The sequence below is a fragment of the Vitis vinifera genome, chromosome 6 (assembly GCF_030704535.1).
Source record: "Vitis vinifera cultivar Pinot Noir 40024 chromosome 6, ASM3070453v1".
NCBI classification, from domain to species: domain Eukaryota; kingdom Viridiplantae; phylum Streptophyta; class Magnoliopsida; order Vitales; family Vitaceae; genus Vitis; species Vitis vinifera.
In genome coordinates this window covers 20,730,493-20,755,420 of record NC_081810.1, presented here as the reverse complement: position 1 = coordinate 20,755,420, position 24,928 = coordinate 20,730,493, and the positions used below count along the sequence as shown (strand labels likewise).

Genomic DNA, 24,928 nt, shown 5'->3' with positions numbered 1-24,928 from the left:
GATAATTTTAAGAAGTTGATAGCATTTACCTTGTTAGATTATAAACATCAATTAATAGAAAGTCTACATGTAGTGGATAATATGTCACAGACCGGAGGAATTGATTAAATTTAATTTAATTTATTATAGTCTTGATATAATGACATAAGATATTAGAGTGCAATTGGACTTTCTTTAATGAAGGATTGAGTCAACTTCATAATTGGATTACGAGGGAGTTGATATTTTCTTATGAGTCCTAGTGGTCCTAACTTGAGTTTACAAACTTTGTTGGCATAAAGGTTTGAGAGAAATTGGAGATCATCATATGCGTACATAAGCACATTTTGGTAAAAACACAAGATTGCATAAGAACTTGTAATTATTTATTTTGAAGCTTTATGAGGAATGAACTGTTTATGTGCGGACATTTTGATAAAAGTGTAAGGTTGCACATGATTTAATGATTAATTAATAAGAGTTTTTTCTTTATTGAACTAATTAATTAATTAATTAGAGTCTAATAAGATTAATTATTTAATTAGGATCCAATAGATTATATTAAGTGACACAAGCTCAAGTTGAATTAAAGTCACTTAAGCACATATCAGAGTCTATCTAAACCCCATGGGTTTTAAGGTTAGACTATAATCTTTCATAGAGTTGATCTTCGAGAGACCTAGGCTCCCTCAAAAGATGCGTTGCCACTTGCATAAGGGCCATGGATCAAAGTGTAACACAAGACTTACACAGGGACTTTATTAAATTTTGAAGTTACAATTTCAAAATCCAGTTTCAAACTAATTGTTCTTTGAATTAAGAAAATTAATCAAACAATGATTACATGGTAACAAATAATTATTTTGAATAATTATTTAAAAACATTCAAAATATATATTCTAATGATCAAGAGGTGGTTAATTTGACCCAAAACTAGGTTTATTATCCTTTAAATAACTACTGGTCCCATCATCATAATGGCCTCCTTTTCCATCTAAAGGTTCCACAAGCAATAAACAGGTTAGCATCTTTACATTCTAATTAAATACAAAATGCAAGTTGAGGGACATAATTAAATCTATCTAATGGATATGAAGTCTTAGATCAAAAGATACATTGTATATATATATATATATATGAAGTCTAAGATCATGAAATATTCTTTTTGCTTGGTAACAATTGTTTCACAGCATCTCACCCATAGGAAGTGCCTCTTAATTTCAACAATTTACCCTCACTGGAAATGTCTCTTTTAACAAATCTCACCCTTTACTAGAAAGTGCCTCTTTTAATTAACGATTCAAGCAATAATGTCAAGTGTAAACAACTTATTACTTCATCCCTCTTGACACCTCATGAACTTATTCTTCATCGTTAAGCAACTTTGTACTCATCTTATGCAGGCATGTCGATCTTGCCTTGTGCACTAAACATGAGATGGTGTAGAATTGGGAGGGGTTGGTGCTGAGGCAACGCGTTTGCCACGCTCTGACCGGCTGTTCTCCGCGAACTTGAGACTTCCCTGGTGCATACCCTTCTGCTTCTCCTCCTCATTCCACTCGGACTCGTAATAGTGTTCTTCAGTACCTTTTATCACGTCCTTTGAAGGTGGGAGGAACATGCTTCCCCACTGTGGGAAGTGCACCAATGTCACGGGAAGAGTGCAAGCGACAATCATGGCCCCCATTAAGGAGAGGCCTGTTGCTGTGGAGAATTTTGAGGAGCTGAAGAACACCAACTGGGTCAGTCCGGAGCCAAAGTTCCCACCTGCACCGGTTAGGCCAGATATTATGCCCAAAGATCGTCGAGAAATGAAAGGAACGATGCCAAAAGTTGCTCCACATGCGGCCTGAGCTCCAACGGAGAAGAGCATCATGGCCAAGACTGCAATGGGAAGTGAATTGGCACGGCCGAGCCAGATACAGAATACCCCTCCAAGAGTTTGGAGGATCCAAAGGGTCCATAGCCTGCCCCTCATGCCGAATCTTCGGCCTGCTAAGTCTGAACTGTATCCACCAAAGGGGCGGGCCACGAGGTTGGCCATGCCGAAGGTGGCGGCAATGATTCCGGCAGTGTGTAGCTTGAGATTGAACCTGTTACATATAGAACGTCATATAGTTAGTTCAATTCTTTTACTTTTTAATTTAGCTTTTTGCCCCTCTTTCTGGCCTTTGCTTTCATATCAACCAGCATGTTTTAACATCAGGAGTGGTTGAGGTCCATACCCAAACCCATGAACTCGGGAGAAACGTGTGAGGAGGAGGAAACGTACCTATCATAGAAATATTCTGCAATTACGTTATCAATGGACAACTCTACACCCATGGAGTAGCCATAGAGCAGGACAAAGATCCATGTTCTATAGTTCGTGATGGCATACCAGAAAACCTGAACAAACACAACTTATTAGCTTGAAACTTATCAGATCATCACCAACAAAAAGTTCATGATCTCATGAGAGGGTTAAAAAACTGACCCTAGAGAACTTATCTCTGGACACATCTCCCTTTTTCTGCAGGGTGCTGAGGTTCCCATCAGGTAGGTCTTGGCCAAGAGTTAAGACTAAGATCCCCATGATCACATGAAGCCACCCTGGAATGAAGAATGCAATCCTCCAGGCAGTAAATGGAGTGGAACCAACTCTGCAGATTACCTCATACAGAATTGGCATTATGAGCTGAGTTGCTCCACCACCCATGTTTCCCCACCCAGCGGCCGTTCCATTGACAAGACCAATGATCTTACCATTAAACATGGTGCTCATCCAGTACTGGCAAGACACAAAGGTGGCCAGGGAGAATCCGATCATGAACCGAACAGCTATGTAGCCTCCTGCTGATGACACAAAGGACATGCAGAAGACGGTTGGGGCGGATAGCATGATAAGGAAAGCACACCCATACCGTGGCCCCAACAGGTCACAAACTGCACCCATTACTAGCCTGGAGAAAATGCTTCCTGAAACAGAAGCCACTCCAGCATTTCCAACGTCTCCTTTCGTAAGGTTGAGGTTGTCGCGTATGATGGGGACAAGAGGAGCAGCGGCAAAAGTGGAAACAAAACAAGTGAAGAAGGAGATCCAAGAGAGGTGAAAGGTTCTCATATGAGGATTGGCAAAGGAAAGGATCTTGAAAACCTTGGCCTTATGCTCAGAATCGACCGGTAAAGCAAAGTTAGCAGAGGTGTCAGTTGGGACGATTGGGGAAGCCACTGAAAAGGCAAAGGTTTGTTCTCGGCCTGTGACTCCATGCATGGAGCTTCCTGGGGACCCTTCAATGTCACTCATTCTTTCTCTGGAAAGTGGTGTTCCTTCCCTGTCTTGATATGAAGGAAGCTAGAGAGGTGATGCTGAGGGAGGGAGAACATGGTGGAGGGATACTTATACGAGGCAACCGTTGACATTGTAAAAGCCTCAAAAGAGCCAATGGAGATTCCCAATGGTTGCAGCACTTGGAGGAACTCAAATAAACAAATACAGAATCCGTTTTGCCGCATCTGCATATCAATGGGGGAAGTCTCATCGTATATCCCAAAGGATCACATAGCATTGGTTGGACTTTGGAGGACCCAGCAGCTAGTTATTTACCACAAAGGTCAAGAACCCCCCTGATCAGTTTTATAATCCTATATATTAAGTAAAATTTTTCTGTTTCATTTTTTGCATTTATCCTCATCTGAATTGTTGGTCCTTATTTTTTATTTCCAACCAAACAACATGTTAGAAAAACAAATTCAATTTAGTTTAAGGTAACACTGTGGTTAGACCTGCCGAAGAGGTTATCTGCTGTACATCCACAAATCCAGTAAGTTACTTGAATTGGCATTTTGTCAATATTCAGTCAATAGTTTTGGAGTTTGTCTCGAGGGCTCTATGATCGATTTCTTCCGTGGTCCATTTCTGGGAACATCATATTCTATCCTTTTGGACTTGGACTATGGGGACTCATCTAGGCTTTCTGGTACACAGTGGTGAAAAATTAAGGACATTATTTGCTTTGATTTTGAAAAGGCAGCAGTGTAACAGTGAAAGACAACTGCTTACCTCATAAATGTCAAGTGACACCACTGAGCTTCAAAGAAAATAGTCTGGGATAGTTTCACTACTACAAAAATAATTTATGATGTCACTATTTATGGTGTCACATTTAAAATAATGACACCATTGAACTTAAAATTTATAAAGGTGACACATCATATAAAAAATCTTCAATTAGGATAGTTAGATGATGCTAATTTCAGATTTACGGTGTCATTTTTTGGAAGTGACACCATATGAAATAAAAAGTTTTAAATTTTATAACTCAATGGGCCCTTTTTAAAAATAGTGAGTAGGAACAATTTATGAAAAGTCCATTGTTTCCATATATACATTAACTAATATAAAAGATCTTATTGTTTAACCCTAACCATCGTTTTCTTCTCCTTCTTCTCACACCCATGGTCGGCACACCCATAATTGATATTCTTTGCTTCGTAAAATCTCGGGTAAGTCAAAATCTCTTATCTATCATCTTCATTTTTTTTATTAATGCAAAAAACTTTGTTAGTATAATTGTTTTATATCTCTTGATTTAGTATATCTATGATGTGGGTTTTGTAAATGATGTTTTTTATCGAGTTCCAGGGAAGTAAAAACTAGGTTTAACATTCTAACATATTTTTTGTTTCATTGCTAATAAGCCCCAAAACAAATGAAAACAAAAAAAATGAATTATTTTTAAAAATTTTGTCTAATTGAGAATGAGAGATACACTAGCTAGTTTGTAGTAATTTTTCGCATGAAATAATATTTTATTGAAGACTTAACTATATAGTGTATTGGTTGTAATTTTTCACATGTGAAAATATTTTATTGAAGACTTGACTATATTTGATATTTTTTTCCACCGTGCTAGGAGCTTTTTGGTGAAGTCTAACAATAGAGATTGACATCTACTACAAGATGATGCTCAATTAATCCAAAAGCACTTAAGTTATTTAGGGTTTTCTTCAGTTAACCTATGAAAACATTCCCACTTTCTTTGTATTGAGTCACCTAAATCGAATAGAATATTGAGTATCAGAGTGGTAAAGGGTATTATAAATATGCCTTTTTTTTTTAGTCACCTACATGGAATGAATTATTGGTAGGTGAACAAAATATTGGAGTGATTGTAATAGTTGAATTAGTAAATGGAAGATAAGTGTATGTTGCTTTGTTTATTCTATAAAAACAATAATTTTAGTAGTTGAAATTTACATGCTTTGTTGTTTTATAAAAACAATAATTTTAGTATTTGAAATTTAAAATGTGAATGAAATGCCTGAAAATATGTTTTGAAAAATAGGATAGTAATAAATGGAAAATAGCTCATTTCCTAAAAATATTTTGATAAATTAAAATAATATGTGGTTTAAATATATTTTTGTGAAAGTATTTAAAAATGAATCAAAATATTAATAATTGTTATTTTGTTTGAAAATAATTTAGGAATATAAAATAATATTGGGGATAATTTTTGAGTTTAAATTGGGTTATAAATGGTTAATTTTTTTAGGACTGTCTTTTTTGAAAATAATCCAATGATAATTTTTTTAAATAAGAATGTTGAAAATAATTTTAAAAATAAAATTTTGTTGGCAATGATTTTTCTAAAAGTATTTTAGGCATAAATGAAAATTTCTTGTATGAAAATAAGAGAATTTATATATATATATATATATATATATATATATATATATATATATATATATATAATAAACATAAAAATAGTCTTCTTTGATATTTAAAAAACAAGTGAATTTTTCTCTAAAAAAAGAATAAAATAAGAATTTCTCTATATAATAAAATAATTTATATATGAGATAGTTTTCAATAAGAAAGTTTTGAAAATAAATTTGGGATAAAATATTTTTTAGTAAGTTTTGTTTAGATAATTCAAGAATAAAGTGGTTTATTGACTTTTCTTAAAAAAAATAACATTCTTCTTTCTTTTTTGAATTGATCAATTTTTTTAGAAATAAAATCGTTAGATTCTATTTTTTGTAAATGTTTAAGAAATTCTAAAAAATTCTTTAAAAATAAAATGACCTTTCTACCACATTCCTTGTAATAAATAATTGTTTTTTATACATATTGTAAAGTAAAAAAAAAAAAGTCTTTGTTTAGTTAACCTAAGAAGACATTCCTACTTTTCTTTGTGTTGAGAGTCACCTAAATGTAATAAAATATTCAATATCATAGGAGAGTAAAAAGTATTGTAGAAATGATTTTGTTGAGAGAGTTATCTAAATGGAATGAGATATTGGTAGGTGAATAAAATATTATGGTGATTGTAATAGTTGACTTAGTGAGTGGAGGAGAAGTGTATGCTTCTTTGTTTATTCTATAAAAACAATAATTTTAGTAGTTGAAAACGTGTATGAAATGACTGAAAATATTTTTTGAAAAATAAGAAAATAATAAATGGATAATAACTCATTTCCTAAAAATCTTTTGATAAATTAAAATAACTTGTAGTTAAAATATATTCTTGTGAAAGTATTTAAAAATGAACCAATATATTAATAATTGTTATTTTGTTTAAAAATAATTTAAGAGTAAAAAAATAATGTTGAGTTCAAATATGACTACTTTGTTATGAGATTCATTAAAGAAATAATTGTTGATTTTACAGTTATTGCATCAAAGGTTTTACTCATTTAATGAATTGTATATAATTTCATACTTTTAATTATTGTGATATTAATGTTATTCTCATTTGATTTCAGTTTGATGACAAATAAAACATATTCTCAAGTAGAATTTGATGAAATTAGAGAAGAATGGATTACTTTTGTGTTATAACTAATCATGAATCATATTGATGTATCGTGATCATTCATGGTAAGTCCTTTAGTTGTTATATGATTGAATTTTCCATTGATATTGTATAACATTACTTATTCTTTACGAACTATTTTTATACCCAAATGAGAAAAAGGAAAAAGAAAAAGAAAACATTAGTACTTAGATTTGTTTATTGTTTATAACATCACATTTTTATTTTCAATAAGAACTCTAAAACTCATTAAACTATGAAATGCAGGTATACACTCTTGGGAGGACAATATGAAGAATAAAAAGAAAGGAGAAAGAGGCAACAAGATTTAGGTTTTTAGATATGACTCTTATGTCATACATTATAGGACATAAACGTTACTTTATTTGGAATTGAGAATTTTGGATTTTTGGATGCAACTCTTGTGTCATTTTATGGTTAGCCGGTTTTATGCATATGAAATGCAAGTATACATGAATGTTGGGAAGCTTAACATTTCTAAATCATGTTTTAATGTGCATTCACTTTTCTTTTTTAGTTTTGGTGGGTTTGATGTGTTTGATGTACTATCATTTTGTGAACATTTGATATACAAATATTATTGGATGATGTAATATGTTACAAATTAATTCATAAGCATTATAAAAATATAAGTTAAATGTAATATGATTATTATATTTATGGACAATTTACACAGGTTAGTCTTATTTATTAATAAGCATTACAAAAATCTACAAACTAATCAACAAAAAACAACCATATCTTCCATAATCATTTACAATGATGTGACACCATAAATTAAAGGTGATACATTTAACGTGACACCATAACTCAAAGATGATGCATTTAATATGACACCTTATATATTTCATACAACTCTATATCAAATTAAGCATCACTAAAAATATATGGTGTCTCTTCTAAATGTGTCACCATTTATCTGCTTTGGTGTCGCTTCCAAATACGTCACCAATTGATACTCTCTATGGTGTTAGTGGATAAGGTGACGCTATGTTGTAGTGACATCCTATGTTTATAATGACTTATTATAAATGTCACCATATATCTTTTTCCTTGTAGTGTTTCCAACTTCTAACAACCCAAATTGGCTGCATCTAAGGCTTCTCTTACTTCCACAGTTACCTGTCTCAACACTCATTTTCTCCCACCCCTTAACTAGGTGAAAATTTCAGTTACCCTGTTGCCTAATCATACATAGATCTTTATGTTTGTGCATCTTTTTTTTCTTCGTATAAAAGTTACTTACATCTATGAATTGCCCAAACCATTCTTCAATGGCCTCTTTGTTTTTTGTAGCAAAAATTAATTGGTTTGCAACTTGCAATCAATCAAGGGACGCCCTTCCACAATCTCCTACTGCTAGTTTCTCAGGTCAAAGGAGGCATCTTAATTTCCAAATACACAAAATACATTTTCTAACATGGTTTGGTCGCAGGGTGATGGAGACACAAACCATATGATATACCTTCCTTACTCTTTCACAAGCTTTGAAAGTTTCTTGAGTGTACTATTATTTTTTTCAAGAGAGCCTAGGCATGATGAATTGTCCTTTGGTTCGATTTTAATAATATTATATCGTCTCATCTCATAAGGGCTCCCTTTTTTATGGGAACTCCATTATAAGACATTGTACTTTTGATCAGATTGCTCAGTAGGCTAAGGATAAGAGTAAAATGTACTTTGATTTTCACACAAAATCCAAAAAATTAAATAAAAAAACATGAATGATTGAGCATGATTTTAAAATGGGAGAATTACCTAAAGGGGTACATCGGACAAAATAATTACTAAAAAAAGGTGATATCTTTTAATAATTCTTGACAAGGACTTTAATAAGCTTAATATACTAAAATTGCTCTTTAACTAAAACTTTTAAAATTTAAAGCATTTAAAACACTTTACTTGATTTGTCAATACATTTATGGTACATGGGTCCCATATTTATTGTAATTATTGATATTTAAATTTTAAATCAAAATTTTAGGTTTAAGTCTTACAATTATATATAATTTGTTATTTAAATTTACTATTTAAAACAAAAATACTTTTAAAAAATATTTTTAAAATATCATTTATTTTTTTTACCTTTTTTATTTTTATTCTAAATTTTAATTTTATGAAGAAAAAATTAAGTTTTATAATTATATAATAAAAATGATGATTTATATATATATATATATATTATAATTTTAAATTGATAAATTATGTTTTTGTATTAAATTTAAGGAAGATAAAATGTTTAATTTTTCATTCAAATTCTCTAAAAAGAATAAGAAAATGATAGAGAATGTTTAATTATTTTTTATTTTTATAATAAAATAATTTTAAAAAATTTATATGATTTTTTTTCCTTTGCATAGTATTTTTTTTTTTTAAATTTTCATAATGCATCGAGTAGATGATGTTAATATATTTGATATGTTGAATATTAATAAGGTATAAAAAATGATCCTCAATATTATTACTTTTATTATAAAATACAGGTACAATAAAAATATGTTATAATTACAATATAAATACACTTATATTACAATACATTACAATAAAACCTAATTAAGAAATTTATGAATTTTTTTATAAAAATGGTAATTTTGTATGATCATACCATATTTTACAACATACCTATATCATAAATAATTTCTAAAATCAAATAAAATATTAATTTGAATTCATGTAGTTTATATATATATATATATATATATATACAAAAATTATTAAATAATTTCAAAACACTAAATAAATGTTGTTAATATATTAATACGATGTGTTAATACCAATAAAGTATGAATAAACATTTTTAGAATTATTACTTTTATAATGAAATATAGGTACGACATAAATATAGTATACTTACAATATAAATACACTATCATTAAATATATTATAACATAATTTAATTTATTTTTATTTAATTTTTTCACGTGCTATATTACCCAATGAATAATTGTGAATTATTCCATTTAATAGGTGTGTGTTAGTCAATTGAATATTTATATATTGTTCAATTGATGAGTGCTTGTAAAAAATAATTATTTATTATATTATGATAACAAAGTTTTTAATTGTATGTTTTATATATAAAACGATATAATAACTTTAAGATATTGTTTTTATTTATGAGATATTAAAAATTATTTTTTTTACAAGATTCTTTAAAAAATCTCAATTTTGTTTTTAAAAAAAATAGTAAATTTTTAAACAGTTGATTGTTCAAAAGTGACAACAATTTTTTTCAACTTGTACTTATCATCATGTATGGATCCCACATCATTCACAATCTCAATTTATTTATAAATAATATAGAAAACATATTCAAGGGTAAAATTGTCCTCTAAAAGAGTGAGCCTTCATAGTCATTATTTTTTCTAACCCACCCTTTTGGGTAATTCTCCCTTTTAAAATTTCCTAGACAAAACTATTTAGTGGAATCAAATTGAGGAAAAAGAGAAAAAAAATCCATGTCACTTTTTAAATTTTTTAATATTTTAAAATTTATGTTATTTAAATGTTAAAAATAATAAAAATATTTTTTAAAATCATTATCAAATAGAAATAAAATTAATTTAATATTATTTAAAGTATTTAAGTTTTATCAATATTTTCTCTTTTAACTTATTAGGATAAAAGGTTTTGTCCAATAAAATAACTAGAACTAGAAATCTGTTCAGAAATATTTACAAAAATAATTATTAAAAAAAATAGATTTTAAAAACAGTTTTCAATAACACTTCTATCATAATTTTTTAAAACAAAAGTTTGTTTGACAAATAATGCTTTACACTTTAGAACATTATTGGTAATATTTTATTTTTCAAACTATTCATATTTATTCAATTATTTTTTTAAATAATCCCTAAAAATTAAATAAAAAACTAAAAAAAATAAAATATATTTTCATAAACATATTGTTTTTATTTAATAATTCTACAAATCCTATTTTGGCAACAACTATTAATCAAAAGTGTTTTCAATTTCTTTTGGTTGAAAACAGTTCCAACATAAAATAAGCTCTATTGGGAAGTGTTTTCAAAAGAAGTTTTAAAAAATAGCTTTTGACAACAATTTTTGTAAAATAAAAGTTTATTTAGTACTTTAAAATGTTTTTAACTTATTTTCTATGTTTTTAAATATATTTTGAAAATAACTTTTATTTGAGATATTTTATTTTTAATTATTATGTGTGTTTATAAAATTATTTTTTAAAAGAATATGCGGTTAGAAGGGGCAAATTAACCTTGAATTTGTAAAACTAACCTTTGCCTTTTCAAAATATAAAAAATAAATCTTTTTTTTTAAACCAAATTACCCCATATAAAAAGCAAAAGGGAAATCCTTAAAATTCAAATAAGAAACAAAGTAGAAGAATAGAATAAGAAAGAATAAAGTATAGAAAAGGGTTCTTTACTTTCTAAAGCGGAAATCCTCAAAACTAGCTTACCTTTGTTCTTTTCAAACAATTTGTTTTTTGGATTTTCATCTTTTTGTTGATTTTTTATCTGAAATGATTTAGTAGATGAGTTCCATGTAATTTCTCATCATTTTTCTGAAATAATTTTTTCTCCCCCTAATGATAGAAAAACACTCTTATTATAATGACAATCCGCAAAGCGAACTATAAAAACATCGTCTGTTAAAGATTTAAGATAATGATAGATAGAGAATCAAAACCTACATAAATATCAAATCTTCGTTGGAGACCCATTTTAGTGTGTTATGTAGGTGCAATTGATATACATATATTGCACAACCAAATATTCATAAGTGAGAGATATTTGGTTGTTTCCCAAGTACAAGTTATGAAGGAGAGTATTCATAGTAAATTGTAGGTTGAATACAGATTAAAGCTACAACATGCATAATAGTATATCCTTAGGCAGAAGTAGGTAATTTGGTTTTCATTAGTGATGGTCAAACTATTAATTGGAGACGTTGATAAATGATTCTGTTAAATCATTTTGGGTATGAGTATGAACAACAAAATGCTCAATATTTATTCATACTGACATGCAATAGTTAATGAATGTTTGAGAAGTAAATTTGTCGACATTATTCAAACGTATTGTCTTGATTGAATAATTTGGAAATTGTGATTGTAATCTAATCATTTGTGCAATGAGCCTAGCAAAGACAACATTACATGTAGAAAGGAGACAAACATGTGACCACCTAGTAAAAACATCTATTAAGATCATAAAACAACGAAATGATCCACATGGTGGATGGATAGACCCACATGTGCCCCCATGTAGTCCTTCTAAAAAGATTGGTGACTCAAATATGATTTTAGTAAAAAATGGTCCGACTATCAATTTACTTTGTAAGCAGGCATCACATGAGTATTCATTGGATAAAAGAATCTCCTGTTTCTTTAGTGGATGCTCATGTGAGTGTTCTATTATTTAATGCATTATTGAAGACCTTGGGTAGCTTAGTATGTCATGCCAAAGAATAAAATTTTTTTGAGTCATTGAACTTCTGATTCATGACAACATATGATTCAACAGGCTTTATAGTTATATGATACAACTTAGAGGAGAAAATTAAGAGTTTTTCCACTACAAGATTTTAACTAGATATAATAGAAGTAATGTAAAAATATTTTATATTCCCTCCATTCATAGTTTCAATATGATATCCATTTCTATGGATATATTTAAAACTGAGCAAATTTCTTCTAAATTTTCTAAAATATAAAACATCATTTATATGGAATCTAGTTCCATTTGGTAACATTAAGTTTACTTTTCTCAAGCTTTCAACCAAGTTTGTAGTACCAAGTATGGTACTTACATTAACTTTTGTTAATGTCAATTCGAGGAAGTATTTTTTATCTTGAAGAATTATGTGCATGAGACATACATTATCCTCATTTATCTTGAGACCCAAGAACACATGGATTTTGGATTTTAGATATAACTAATATTTAGAAAAAAAAAAAAAAAACAAGGCATAATGTAAATAATGATATGAATGTAATAACAAGATGTAAATATAAGAAATAATGATATATTAATTGATATAACAAGATATAAATTAATATTAGTCAATGTTGGTATTTTTATCATTTATTAAATAGTTTTTTCACTAAGACCTTCAAAGAAATCAATGTCATAGTAGGTTAGATCAAATCCATCACCATCGGTAAAGTTCATCTCTATCTATTTTTTTTTTTTGCTTTTATTGATGTTTGGTAAAAGTCGACCAAATGTTTCGATGTATGATAGGTATAAATCCAATTTCTTTTATACCACATCTATAACAATTATTCTCAGTTCTTAGAAGGTTTATCTTGTATACACTTTCCCGTTTTATTTTGCCTCGATATTCCTCCACTTTTGATAGTGTAATGAGGCTTTCTTTTTTTAAGAATTTGAGGAATTACTACCATAAAAACCATGGTATTGGAGATTCCTTCCACTACCACAACCACATCCTCGTCTATGCCCATGAGTTTAAAATCCTCTTTCAAGTTACTAAAACATGTAATGGATGGTTTATGGATTGAAATGGTGTCGGGAAAATCCACCCTCCTACTTTTATATGCTGCAGTTCAAATAAGTAAAAAAAAACAATGTAAAATTCTTTTTCCTTCACACAATGACAATGACTAATATGGTCCTTCATTTCAGATTGCGGGCAGGGTCCATGAAACAATGACCTGTGGGTATAGGATGGCATGCCAATGAATAAAGATGCAATCTCATGAAGATTGGACTTTCCAAATACATTTCTTTTTCTGCCTACAGGGAATGAATGAGCTGACTGCTGGCAGCATGATAAACTCCAATACAGGGTATAGTTGAATAGAATATCTTCTGCATGTAGAATACTTATTATGGGAGTATAAATCATAAAATACAAAATACTTGCCATGAGAATATGAACACAAAAGCTAAATGAATGGGGGATCTACCCTCATAAGATGGCATTGATAATTCAAGTCCAGAGAAATTGAAAGTCAAATGATGAAACAAAATCTAGGTTCATAGGCCTCTCAAGGCGATAAACATTCTTCAATTTTCCTATTTGGGTTCTGTAATCACTCTCCTCCCCGTCAAAACAAGGACAGACAAGCAATCCTAATGAAGGTTTACATGTATGCACATTAAGTGCTGGTACTAGCACTTCTTTGAACTGGCTTGTAAAGCACTACTGTAACAAATTTTGATCGGAAACGGTGAGTGATACCAAGCGCCACCACAGATCGTGGGGTCTCCCTATTTTCAATGTAAAGATGGTTGAGAATCACATTCTGCGGCACTGGAAGAGTCCCAGAAGTGTCTCTGCTTGACGGATGGCTGAGCAAGGGGTGTAGCAGGTGTGGAGGGACAGGAGGTGGGTCCTTTGCCTCATCTTCGTGCCCAGGGTACACGTTATTGTAGCTTGAATCAGGTGATTTTGGAACTTCAAAACCTACAACAGTAGTGTCATCCTGCAGAAAGTATACATGTTTAGAACCCACTTACATTTGGTTGTCAAAATGGCCACCAAGATTCATAGCTTACTTGATCTTCACCGTAGGGGTTGTTCATGTTGAAAATGGAAAGCAACTGGCAAACAGTAAAAGCTCATAAGATGATACAATAATGATATTGGTGGCCTGAAAAAGAAATGGTGTTATGTTCTGTAAGCATCTGAAAAATATTGGCATTGCTGATCTCACATACAAAATGGCAAAAGTTAGAAGCAACTGGATATGTCCAAATACAAATTGAAGGCAAAATCACACACACACTCAAAAAGACAGGGTCCTAGGTTAACTACTTGATCCTGGGGCTTGGTTCATCTTAAAACAATAATCGTAACTCCTCTGGGTCAACTCACGCACACACAAATAGACAGGATCCTTTCCACGGGGTAACTGCTTTATCCTGAGGTTTGGTTCATCTAAAAATAATAATCATAATTCCTCTGGGTCACCACTACATGTGAATCCGTATTCAGGGATTTGCAAATAGGACATCATCGAGCTCAAAGAAAGGCAATGATATATTAACCAAAGACCATTTGCATGAACAGGTATGAGCATAAGATTATAGAAAGTACTTGACAGATAATTTCCTTTGTTGGCTATAGCTTGGCAAGTTTAACTAAAACCCCATAAAAAAGATGCCTAAGAGCCAAAAATGAAAATAGAGAAAAACATTTGCATTATAAGCCTTTAGCTAGCTTCTTTGCTGGCACAACCTAACACAATGCTTTTGCATAGAATGAATCACCATATGAGACTCTCTTTACATAATCACCCAAATTCCGTGGTCTCCAGAGTCTCAATTACTGGCAATAGCAAGTATGAAACCCTATGCAAGCATATGTTCTACCTCCTTTTTCCTCTCTTTTTGTTTGGAAGGTTAGAGGGGGTGACCTCACCTAGGCTCCATAGCTGAGTGATGTCCATACAACGCTCCCCATGTCATGAAAAGTGGGACCAAGTTTGTAAGAACCTGTTACCTAATGCCAAGTGATTAAGAACCAAATGTCCATAAAATGAGCATTGCTAAAAGATGAGGATGTTGAAAAGGATGAGTTGTAAGACTAAGGAACAGAATCAGAAATTACCACATTCATGAGCAAACAGAGGCAGAACGAAATGAGACTCCCTAGAAGGTTTAGTCATGTTTCAGAAACAGAGTTGAATTACTAAGGAGTGTTTTTGTTACTTGAGGATGATGCAAGGACAAGAGGAAAAGCAGAAGTAAGACTGAGAAAAGATATGACCATGAGTAACAGGAAGATATATTCCTACATAACAGAATACCAGAAAAATGAATCACACACATACTGACACCAGGTTAATGTGACAATGCTATGTTGGGAAGGGTTTAAATGGAATCAAATTATTTAAAAAAGTGCCAAATTTTTGAACTCTTGATCCAACTCACGATGCTTCTTTCTTAGAGAGGGTGTGAAGGAGGAAAATGACATGTGAGACTTGAACATGGGCCTCAGCTACCACTGCAGGTACAAGGATACAGGCATAAAGATAGTTCAGGGTGCAGAGATATACAATCTAAACTCAACAGGACACAAAATAAGACTTTAAGTAATGATCTATTAACTGTGACTGAAACATAATAATCTGTTACTAACCTTTTGTTACAGCTTGAGAGAACCATGTCCAAGCATATCACATTATGTGCGGCAGGTATAGATTTTTGTTGTGGTTAACAATGCAGCCATGATTAAAATTTTATAAAATATTTCTCAATTGAGGGGATTTCGTACAAAAATGAACATCTTCAATTTTTTAATCACAAGCCAAGAAAATAGATGCTATTGAAAAGTTATAGTTTTCATTAGGGCTAAAGATGGAACCAATGAGTTTAGACCCAAAGTGGCAATTGAACCAAAAAATTTATTTGGTCATGGGTAATTAGTCGAGGACCATAATGTCAACATGATATCATAAAAATATTTATCTATTATTAAAATTAAAATAATTATAAAATTTTATATCTATATCTATATATATATATATATATATATAATATTAAAAATAACAAAAAAGAATACCATTTTTTAAAGAGCGAGCACTCTCGAGTTTTCTAATTATTTTCTAGCTTTCACAATATTAATGAAAAACATAAGTTTGATTCCATGGAATATATAGCTTTAGTAATATATTCTCATCAGAAAAAGCATGATGTGTAAACAAAGACAAGTGTTTGCTAGCGGGTGTGTTTTGTGTTTGTGCATACATTCTTGTCAAGCAATAGGTTTAGTCCTAAGAGAATATGATAGGATGTGGTTAAAGGGCCATGTGAAAGGCACATGGACATTTAAAATTTCAAAGGTTAGGTGTTATACCTATGAGGGTAAGTAACCCATTAATGAAAAACAGGGCTTAGTTCTGGTGGACAGCCTAGGGAGGAATTGGGTTATTCTACTGAGCTGGAAGAATTGAATTTAATGGAGCAAGTGCTGATTGGCAAACCCGGTAAACCCAGTGTGAAGGAAAAAATGGTGAGCCTCCAAATGGGGCATCCTGCTCTTTTGTAGAGCCCTTTAGGCTAGCTTAAGAGGATTATTCTAAGACCCTAACCAGAGGCTTCTGGAATTTGACCTTTTAGCTTTCTCTTTCTGGGAGTGCTCTGCATAAGCAGAAGACCATAGCAACAAATGTGTAGAGAAGCATGTGAAGTTTTAACTGGATTTAGGAGGAAACAGGAGAAGACAGTGAAAGGCAGAAGCAGCAATGATGTGCTGTCAAAGCTGATGATGCCATTCCCAACCAGAGGATGATGGTGATTTCAGTATATCCCTAATCTCTTTCCTTTATGAGTTCTTTTTATGATGCCTTCTAGTGGTTCTTTCTGCTCTTCTTCTTCTCTTTCTAGGTTGGGATTTTTTTAATAATTTCAAAAATAAATAAATAAATAAATAAACAGTCAGTTGTCACAAACCAATTTGTATTAATTTTTAGAACACTGATTTTAGGGCAATGTTAGGCATAGACCAAAACAAAACCTTACTAATAATTGTAATCTTTCCAATGTTCTCATCATGATCTTTAGAAGAGTTGTGATTCAAACTCATATTCTAGTTCATGGTTGGGAAAAAATACCACAACTTGGAGGCCATCGACTCATTTTGCTCTTCATTTTTAAATGCTAATCATAATGATTAGGAAGAGAAAAATGAAGTAGTTTGCATAAGAATTGAAACTGGTCAACCCGTCACTTTGCATTCCAAAATTGGTCAACCCTCCAATTGTTATGTCATTTACACTGAGACAATTTTTTTCCTCACGATCATATTTAGATTCGGCATCATGCAAGTACCTTTAAACAAAACGTTGCACATTCTTCAGCTATAAATCCTCTTGCAATCCTTTTGCAATAGAACCTTCCAGACGACTCTAATTATGCACATAAGACTTCAACATGCCAGGTACCTATTATCAACCATATACAAACCAAGACATAAATTATGAACCACATTTAAGCCAATAGACATGAGATTTACAAAATGAGAACAAACTGCTCAAAAGGATCAGTTCATTCGCATTGCATTGGTCCAGTAACCTTTGCTTGAGTAACAAGATGAACAAGTAAATGCAACACAATATCGAAGAATGATGGAGAATATCCTTTCCAAATTGCAAAATGTGACTATTATCATTCTCAAAGCACTCTAACTGATCTATTCTCAACAACTTTGAGTGCAAATGCCACAAAAAACTGCACAACTAAAGTGCATATCCATTTCTAGGCATAGCTCTACAAAATTGTAAGTAAGAATTGTTACTGAGAACATGACAATCATGCATTCCCTAGCCTACAGCGGAGATGTTAGAAGCATAATCATTTAGGACCTCTTACCTCATTCAAAAAGTTGCATGATTCTTTTTTCTCATTTGAAGTAATGATTAGCATTAGCAGAAGGGAAACTCTATTCCCACTTTGCATTGGATGAAATTGGTTTCTATAACCATAGCTTGTAAGTCAAAACAACCATTTTGGTTATCTTTGTTTGGCCCTCAATGTCAATAGGGCACCAACAATATTGTCACACACATTCTTTTCAATATGCATTTCATTCAAACTGTGATGCACAATGAGAGCATTCTGATATGGCAATTGAAAGAAAATACTCTTCTTCTAGTTGTTCTGATGTATGACATCTCCCTTTTTCTTGTTTATTGATATATAAGCCCTTGATTTCTTTTCTAGAGATCACAGCTCTTGATTTCTTTCCTAGAGAGCTCATCCATTCTAACTAATTCAATGTCATTCCTAAACAATTGTTCTGATGCTACTTTATGTTCCTCATTACCATTGAAGAATCTGTTATCAGGTCGAATCATGTGATCAATTGGGAAAAATTGACAACGATCAATGTAATACTATTTGTTTTTTTTTGATAGGTGATCAATGTAATACTATTTGTTACCATTTTGTAATCGACACAAGCAAGTATCCTTGTTGCAAATGACAAGCAAGTCGCCTCTTAGTACTCCACCCCAAAAGATTTGCATATGCAAGGAAATTTTTGATTGCTTATAATATTGTTGAATGCATATGATTTTTTTTTTTAATTTTTTTTTTTTTTGTTGAAGTACTATAAGTTTTACCTACATCCAAGGTTTAAAATCTTGACTGAGATTGGTGTGACTAGATTAAGTTGCATCCATCCCGGTCATCACCATTACGATACAAAGAATTGAGCTCAATATTTTTGTGAAAAAACTTGGAGATAAAAAAGTGATTTTAGGACAATTCATGTGATGACCCTGAGATGACTTTAAGCCTAAGCATCCTAATGATGAAAAAGGGGGTGATGTAGAGAGAAGGGCAATGGAGTTAGGGAGAGAGAGAATGAAAATGGAGAAGATTTGAAGGAGATGAGCAATGCACATGGTTTGCTACAGCTAGATCCATGGCTAATTCTTTGTTGTGTTCAATCTTCTATGCAAGGATGAAATGGAGATATTAGGAAATTAGTAATTACTCATGTCAACCTTAAATCAAAAGTAATGATTAATTTTTTAAAAAAAAAGCATAATTAATTAAATTTAGCACAAAGTAATTAAATAAAAGATTTTTTTTTATTTTAATATTATAATATATCAATCTAAACACATACTTTTATCATTGTTTAAATAATGTTATGTATGATAAAAGATTATTTAAAAAAAAAAATTAAGTCTACCTAATTATATATATATATATATATATATCTTGTAATTTTCATTTTTTTTAAGAATGTTTTAAGATTTTTTGATAAGTAAGAAGGCGAACATTATAAATAACAAAAAATAAATGCTATAACCCCCTAGCATACAGGCCCAGAAGGCACTACCAATCAGAGAAACAGCAACAAAAAAAAACAATCTGTTCTCCCTCAACCAAAACCCACCCAATCTACAAAATAAAAAAGAGAGATTGAGCCCTTTTCAATCTACAAGCTAACCCACAAAACACAATTGCTAAGAAATAAGTGTTTTAGGGCTAGAACCAACTGCTCCTTATTTTCAAACATTCTCTGGTTTCTTTCCTTCCAAATTGTCCAAAAAATGCAAGGGAAGCTGCTCTCCCAAACTTATAAGAACATGAAAGTCTCATCTTTACACAGTACATGGTTGAAGGCAATTTTTAAGGACTCCAAAACTTCATTGTCATATTCAACTCTTATTTATTAGATAAATTGGTTTTTTTTGGATTAGTTCCTAGCCAACCATGCCCTTGAATCACAATAGAACAAATGTGGATGTCAGCCTATAATGTGTATGCTATGCCTTCTGCCTTAAATCAAGTGGTGGTTCCCATCTCATTTAGAAGTACATAACACTTAAAAGAGTTAATTGCTGGTGCTTAGCTTTGTTTTCAAAAACCTCTAGCAGCATTTTCCCATAATTCTCCAAGTATACAACTTGACCGAGACATAAACACTCTATTAGTTAGCTTAACTAAATAACTAACAATATGTCACCTTGTCTAAATAAGCACCCATTGAACAAGAGGAACAATTTTCAAAATTTCTCTATATGGACAAAGTACAAGCAAATAACTTTATAGAGATGGTAGTCGGAATTCCTAAAATGTCCAAACTGACAATTCAAACATAATGTGCAAACAAGTCACCGATCACATACTATACACATAAGTTGTCAACTTGAATTTGGCCTAATGAGAAAACCATTTTCACAAATTTACAACTTACCTATCTTTAGCATATGATCGGACACACTTGTCATGCAAAGATACTTGAATGGGAGATTAAGGTTTCATCCATGCATTACTTATATAGTTGACATGTAATAATATCAAGGGTAAGAAGAAGTAAACATAATAGGAGAAACTAGTCAAGGAAAAGAGATAATCTAAGCAACTAACTGGAGAACAAGTTTAATGTTTAACATAACAATATTAACTTATATTATACTCAAGGGATGGGAAGGGTTTGTGGGTGGTTCCAAATTCAAGTCCCAATGGGGACAAAAATTTACCTATCAAGAACAATTTTAACTTACATTATAGTATTATTTATAAAATATAAATATTATTATAAACAAAATAACAATATTCAAAACATAACAATATTCACTTATACTATAGCATTATTTGTAAAATATAAATATTATTATAAATAAAACAACAATATTCAACTTCACATAATATCATTCATAATATATAAATATTATTCACTTATACTAAATTCTATTCCCACCCTACTTTCCTTTTGGAAGCAAGAAACATATGCATCAACACAGAATAGTTTTATAGATCATTAAACTAATGCTAGTTAATAGTTTTGATAGGCATATTTGCTTTATTTACCTATCAAAAAAAAAAAGTTTGTGTAATAAAAATTTTTGTCACCTTGGTAACCTGACTCACTTCAAGGTTGCCTCTATTTATGCTTACACTGATCAAGCTCCTTTTTATTCAATGGGGCCAATTATTCCCTGTAGTTGCTGTGCTGAAGACATCTAAACTTAATGAGTAATCAAAAAGCATGGAAGAAAATGAAGTTAACCCAATCTAAATATTGGGTATGGCTTATTAGGTGAGACAAAAGGCATATCTCTAGACACCTATGGACCCAAGTAAGGATATTGGTTCAGCCAGTAAAAAAATGACTACTCCAATGTTAAAGAAAGACAAGTACCATCATATTTAGACGAATTATACTTGATGTCATTTAATTTTATTTTTTATATGTGCAATTTTGCCCATAAGACCTTTAATATGTTAGTAAGATGAGTCAATTAATACAATTTGATTATGCATTTGTCAAAATGATGAACTCTTCTATTTCAAATCAATGAATAGACAGTTATTTTTCCAAAATTCTTCATATTCTTTTTTTTCTTTTTAATAGGCAAAAGAACAATATAATTTTTTTATATTCTTTATGTTCTTTATATTCTATATATTAAAGGATCTCTTTGTCATTATTATTTATCACTTCAGTTCCACAACTTTCTCCCATCATTTCTGCATTTGGGTTTCCATTTAAATCTATTTTACATTCCACCACTAGTTCTTAAATCATCAAACACAACAATATGAGAATTTTAAGAACTGAACTTTCTATCTATAACATAAACACGAACATGGGGGAAAATCCTGTAAAACAACTTAGGCCCTATTTGATAACTATTTTTTTAAACAGTTTTTTGAAACAATCTTTTAAAACTCTTCTCTAACATTTTGTAAAACAAATGTCTGTTTGAGAACCTGAAATATTTTAAAACCATTTTTTATGTTTTTAAATCTATTTTTAGAATAACCTTTCTATGCAGTGCTTTATTGTTAATCATTCTTCATATTTGTAGAATTATTTTTTAAAACAGCTCTTACAAAACAAGCGAAAACAACTAAAATATATTCCCTATAAACGCTATGTTTTCCATTTTTTAAGATTTTCAATTTTCTGGTTGCTAATCACATTTTCTTGTTTTTTTGTTCCAGAGAAAACAGTGCCTTAGTTTTGAAATTTGTTTTCCTTTCCCTAATTTTTTTACCAACATCCAACCAGGGCCTTGAAAGAGACAACTCCTACACTTCATTAGAATTACCAAAAAACAAATGGATCCCAACAATCAATTGTGCTCTGTTTGGCTACTAGAACTTGTAGGAAAAGAAAAAAAAAAGAAAAAGAAAAAGAAAAAGAAAAACTGAAAACAAGAACGTTCGACTGAACTGTGCCTATTACAATACTTTGAGATAGGCAAGTACATTTTCCAACTACAAAGTGTAAGATTCAAAGTACTGATTATCTTTTTCCCACGTTTTCTCAGCCACCAAACACAGAAAGCAAATAATACACACCCACAAAACGCAAACCCAAAAATGCAGCCAAAGAATTAACAGAATTAAACATAAAATTATCAAAACTTAATTAACTCATCCAAAATTGTGGGGCGAAATCAACAAAAACCCAAAATTGGGGTAAAAACTCAAAGTTCTCTTGATTTATTCCACTGAACAAAACTGTTAGCTTCTAAACTTTTGAAAAGAAAAAGAAGATGACAAGGTGAAGGAGAAGCCTCAGCTGAAATCAAAAGATTTACCAAAAGAAGAAGACGAAGCCAAATCGGAAAGCCCTAAACCACCAACTAGATCTAGCATCGGCGGCGGAAGCGGAGGCGTAGCAGCGGAACCACGGCGAGGGAGGGTGGGATGGGGATGGTTGCTCGAATGTAGGGTTTGTTGTTTGGTTGAAGGAAAGAGGACGAGCATCTGCTATTATTCCAATTAAACTCGATGCCTGTTATTCTTCTTAAATTATTCTTATTATTTTTATTTTTATTATTATTATTACTATTATTATTTATTATTATATAAACTTCCTCTAACTAAGCCAACTACCAATTTTTTTTTCTTTTTTTTATTTTATTTTAACGAGATAAATGAGGTCATCATTATTATTACTCTTTTTAAAAGTAAAAAATTTTGACACGTGGCAATCACCGTACCACATTATTTTTCATTTTCTCTTTTTCCCCACCTCTTTAATATTTCTATCTTTTTTTTTTTTTTTAATATGTTAGCTTTATAAAATATTTTTAATTTCATTTTTAAAAAATATTTTATCTTTTTATATTTCTTAAATTGAATTATCTATGTATATTTATACATAAAATAATAATATATAATAAATAATCAATGAGAATAAATTTAATATAAAAATAAATATATAATGAATAAATTTGGAGATTAGGATATTAGCTTTTTTATATTTAGTTAAATAAAATATTTATTTATTTTATAAATATTATATATTGTTATATTATTTTATTGTTTATATATTTTTAAATTTTTATGTAAAAATCAAAGTTAATTATTATAGTTTTAACTTTTCCGTTCATGAATTTAACTTGACCACGGTTTTAATTTTTTTTTTTTTACTTAAATATTTAATATTTTTAATTAAAAAAGAAAAAAAAACTTGATTCTGGTTCTAACATTTTATTTTATAAAAATTTTCAAATTTTTATTTATATAAAATTTTTTTTTTTTTTTTTGTAAAAAATTGAATTTAATCATTTATATTAATTCTTCTTAATTTTATTAAAAATTAAACTTTTTGCATGTTGATAAATATAACTTTTGGAAACAAAGGTACCACTTTTTTATCAAAAAAGTAACATTAAAGTGTGTTAAAAGTTTAACACTTGAATATTACTTTTTTCATAAAAGAGTGGTATCGATGATTGTGTTTATCAATGATTTTAGTATACTTTTAACATATTTTAGTTTTTTTTATTTTTATAAAAGAGTGATACTGATAGTTGTGTTTATCAATACACAATTTCAATATACAAAAAATTATTTTTTAATGAAATTAAAAGAAAATTAACATAAATGATCAAATATAATTTTTATGAAATATATATTTTATAAAAATAAAATAAAATTTTAACAAAACAAAATGCCAAAACCATAATCAAGTTTCAATTAAAATTTTTAAACATTTTAACTAAGAAAAAAAGTTAAAATCATAGTCAAGTTAAATACTCATAAATAAAAGTTAAATTTATTTATTATGTATTTATTTTTATATTACTTTTTCTCATTAATATTATTTTATGTTTAAAATATTCATAAATAATTTAAATCAAAAGATGAAATGAAAAAAGTGAAATTAAAAATCAAAAGCTAAAATGAAGAAATAAGGGAAAAATAATAATGTGTCATATTGGTTTGCCAATATCAAGGTTAAAAACATTGATAAGTATGAGTAACAAAAAAAAAATCATTATCATTTTTTGACTTGTCATGTCAAAATTCATTTTTTTTTAAAAAAAGATAAGAGTACGGTAGTTGACTAAATGGAGAAAAGTAGGGGCAATATTGAAATTTCGTTTATATTACTATTCCAGTTCATGCTTATTGAATTACTTTTAAAAAGTTCTTAAAAAATCTACTTTTTCTTTCTTAATGTACAAAGACATATTTCTCCCTTATTTTAGTATCCAAGCCTAATTTTCGGTACCGTGGGCTCCACCAATAATTTGTTTTCACATATAAAAGATAGATAATAAAAAAATAAAAATGAAAGCAACCCGTTGGGCCTAGCATTTGTTTCAAAAAATAATTCTAATTTGAAACCTAAAAATATTTTTAATATTTTAAATATATTTTAAAAATAGTTTTTATATTTAATATTTTATTTTTAAT

General features: G+C 30.1%; 2 protein-coding genes and 1 long non-coding RNA gene across 14 annotated transcripts; 1 reads left to right on the top strand and 2 right to left on the bottom strand.

Annotated features, from left to right (window-relative positions):
- Positions 1-1,212: 1,212 nt before the first annotated feature.
- On the bottom strand, positions 1,213-3,265 carry LOC100253304 (high affinity nitrate transporter 2.4). The gene is made up of 3 exons (XM_059737263.1): positions 2,456-3,265; positions 2,252-2,367; positions 1,213-2,072 (listed from the first exon to the last, which is right to left on the bottom strand). Exons 1-3 carry the CDS (start codon positions 3,263-3,265, stop codon positions 1,406-1,408), a joined length of 1,593 nt encoding a protein of 530 aa, XP_059593246.1. The 3' UTR covers positions 1,213-1,405.
- Positions 3,266-4,378: 1,113 nt separating this feature from the next.
- Positions 4,379-7,282, top strand: LOC132253905 (uncharacterized). The gene is made up of 2 exons (XR_009465800.1): positions 4,379-4,464; positions 7,047-7,282. It is a non-coding gene; the product is annotated as an uncharacterized LOC132253905 (long non-coding RNA).
- Positions 7,283-13,693: 6,411 nt separating this feature from the next.
- LOC100263602 (SNF1-related protein kinase regulatory subunit beta-3) lies at positions 13,694-23,019 on the bottom strand. 12 transcript variants are annotated; one of them, XM_019220716.2, is made up of 5 exons: positions 22,819-23,011; positions 17,582-17,694; positions 15,683-15,755; positions 14,306-14,350; positions 13,694-14,232 (listed from the first exon to the last, which is right to left on the bottom strand). In XM_019220716.2, the coding sequence occupies exons 4-5, from the start codon at positions 14,330-14,332 to the stop codon at positions 13,906-13,908; spliced, it is 354 nt and encodes a 117-aa protein (XP_019076261.1). In that variant the 5' UTR covers positions 14,333-14,350; positions 15,683-15,755; positions 17,582-17,694; positions 22,819-23,011; the 3' UTR covers positions 13,694-13,905. The 12 variants fall into 12 exon arrangements, with proteins under 12 accessions (XP_019076261.1, XP_010651811.1, XP_010651808.1 ...); XM_010653509.3 differs by lacking the exon at positions 15,683-15,755 and adding an exon at positions 15,171-15,251; XM_010653506.3 differs by lacking the exon at positions 15,683-15,755 and adding an exon at positions 21,122-21,221 and having other exon boundaries at positions 14,306-14,400; positions 22,819-23,010.
- Positions 23,020-24,928: the final 1,909 nt, after the last annotated feature.

Excerpts from the sequence above, each read along its gene's own strand:
- LOC100253304 (XM_059737263.1), bottom strand. The coding sequence starts at position 3,265 with ATGAGTGACATTGAAGGGTCCCCAGGAAGCTCCATGCATGGAGTCACA. Across the intron at positions 2,368-2,455 it reads CCAGAGATAAGTTCTCTAGG|GTTTTCTGGTATGCCATCAC; the intron begins GTCAGTTTTTTA and ends GTGTTTGTTCAG. Across the intron at positions 2,073-2,251 it reads GCAGAATATTTCTATGATAG|GTTCAATCTCAAGCTACACA; the intron begins GTACGTTTCCTC and ends TATATGTAACAG.
- LOC100263602 (XM_002277194.4), bottom strand. The coding sequence starts at position 14,332 with ATGAACAACCCCTACGGTGAAGATCAA. Across the intron at positions 14,233-14,305 it reads ACCCCTACGGTGAAGATCAA|GATGACACTACTGTTGTAGG; the intron begins GTAAGCTATGAA and ends TACTTTCTGCAG.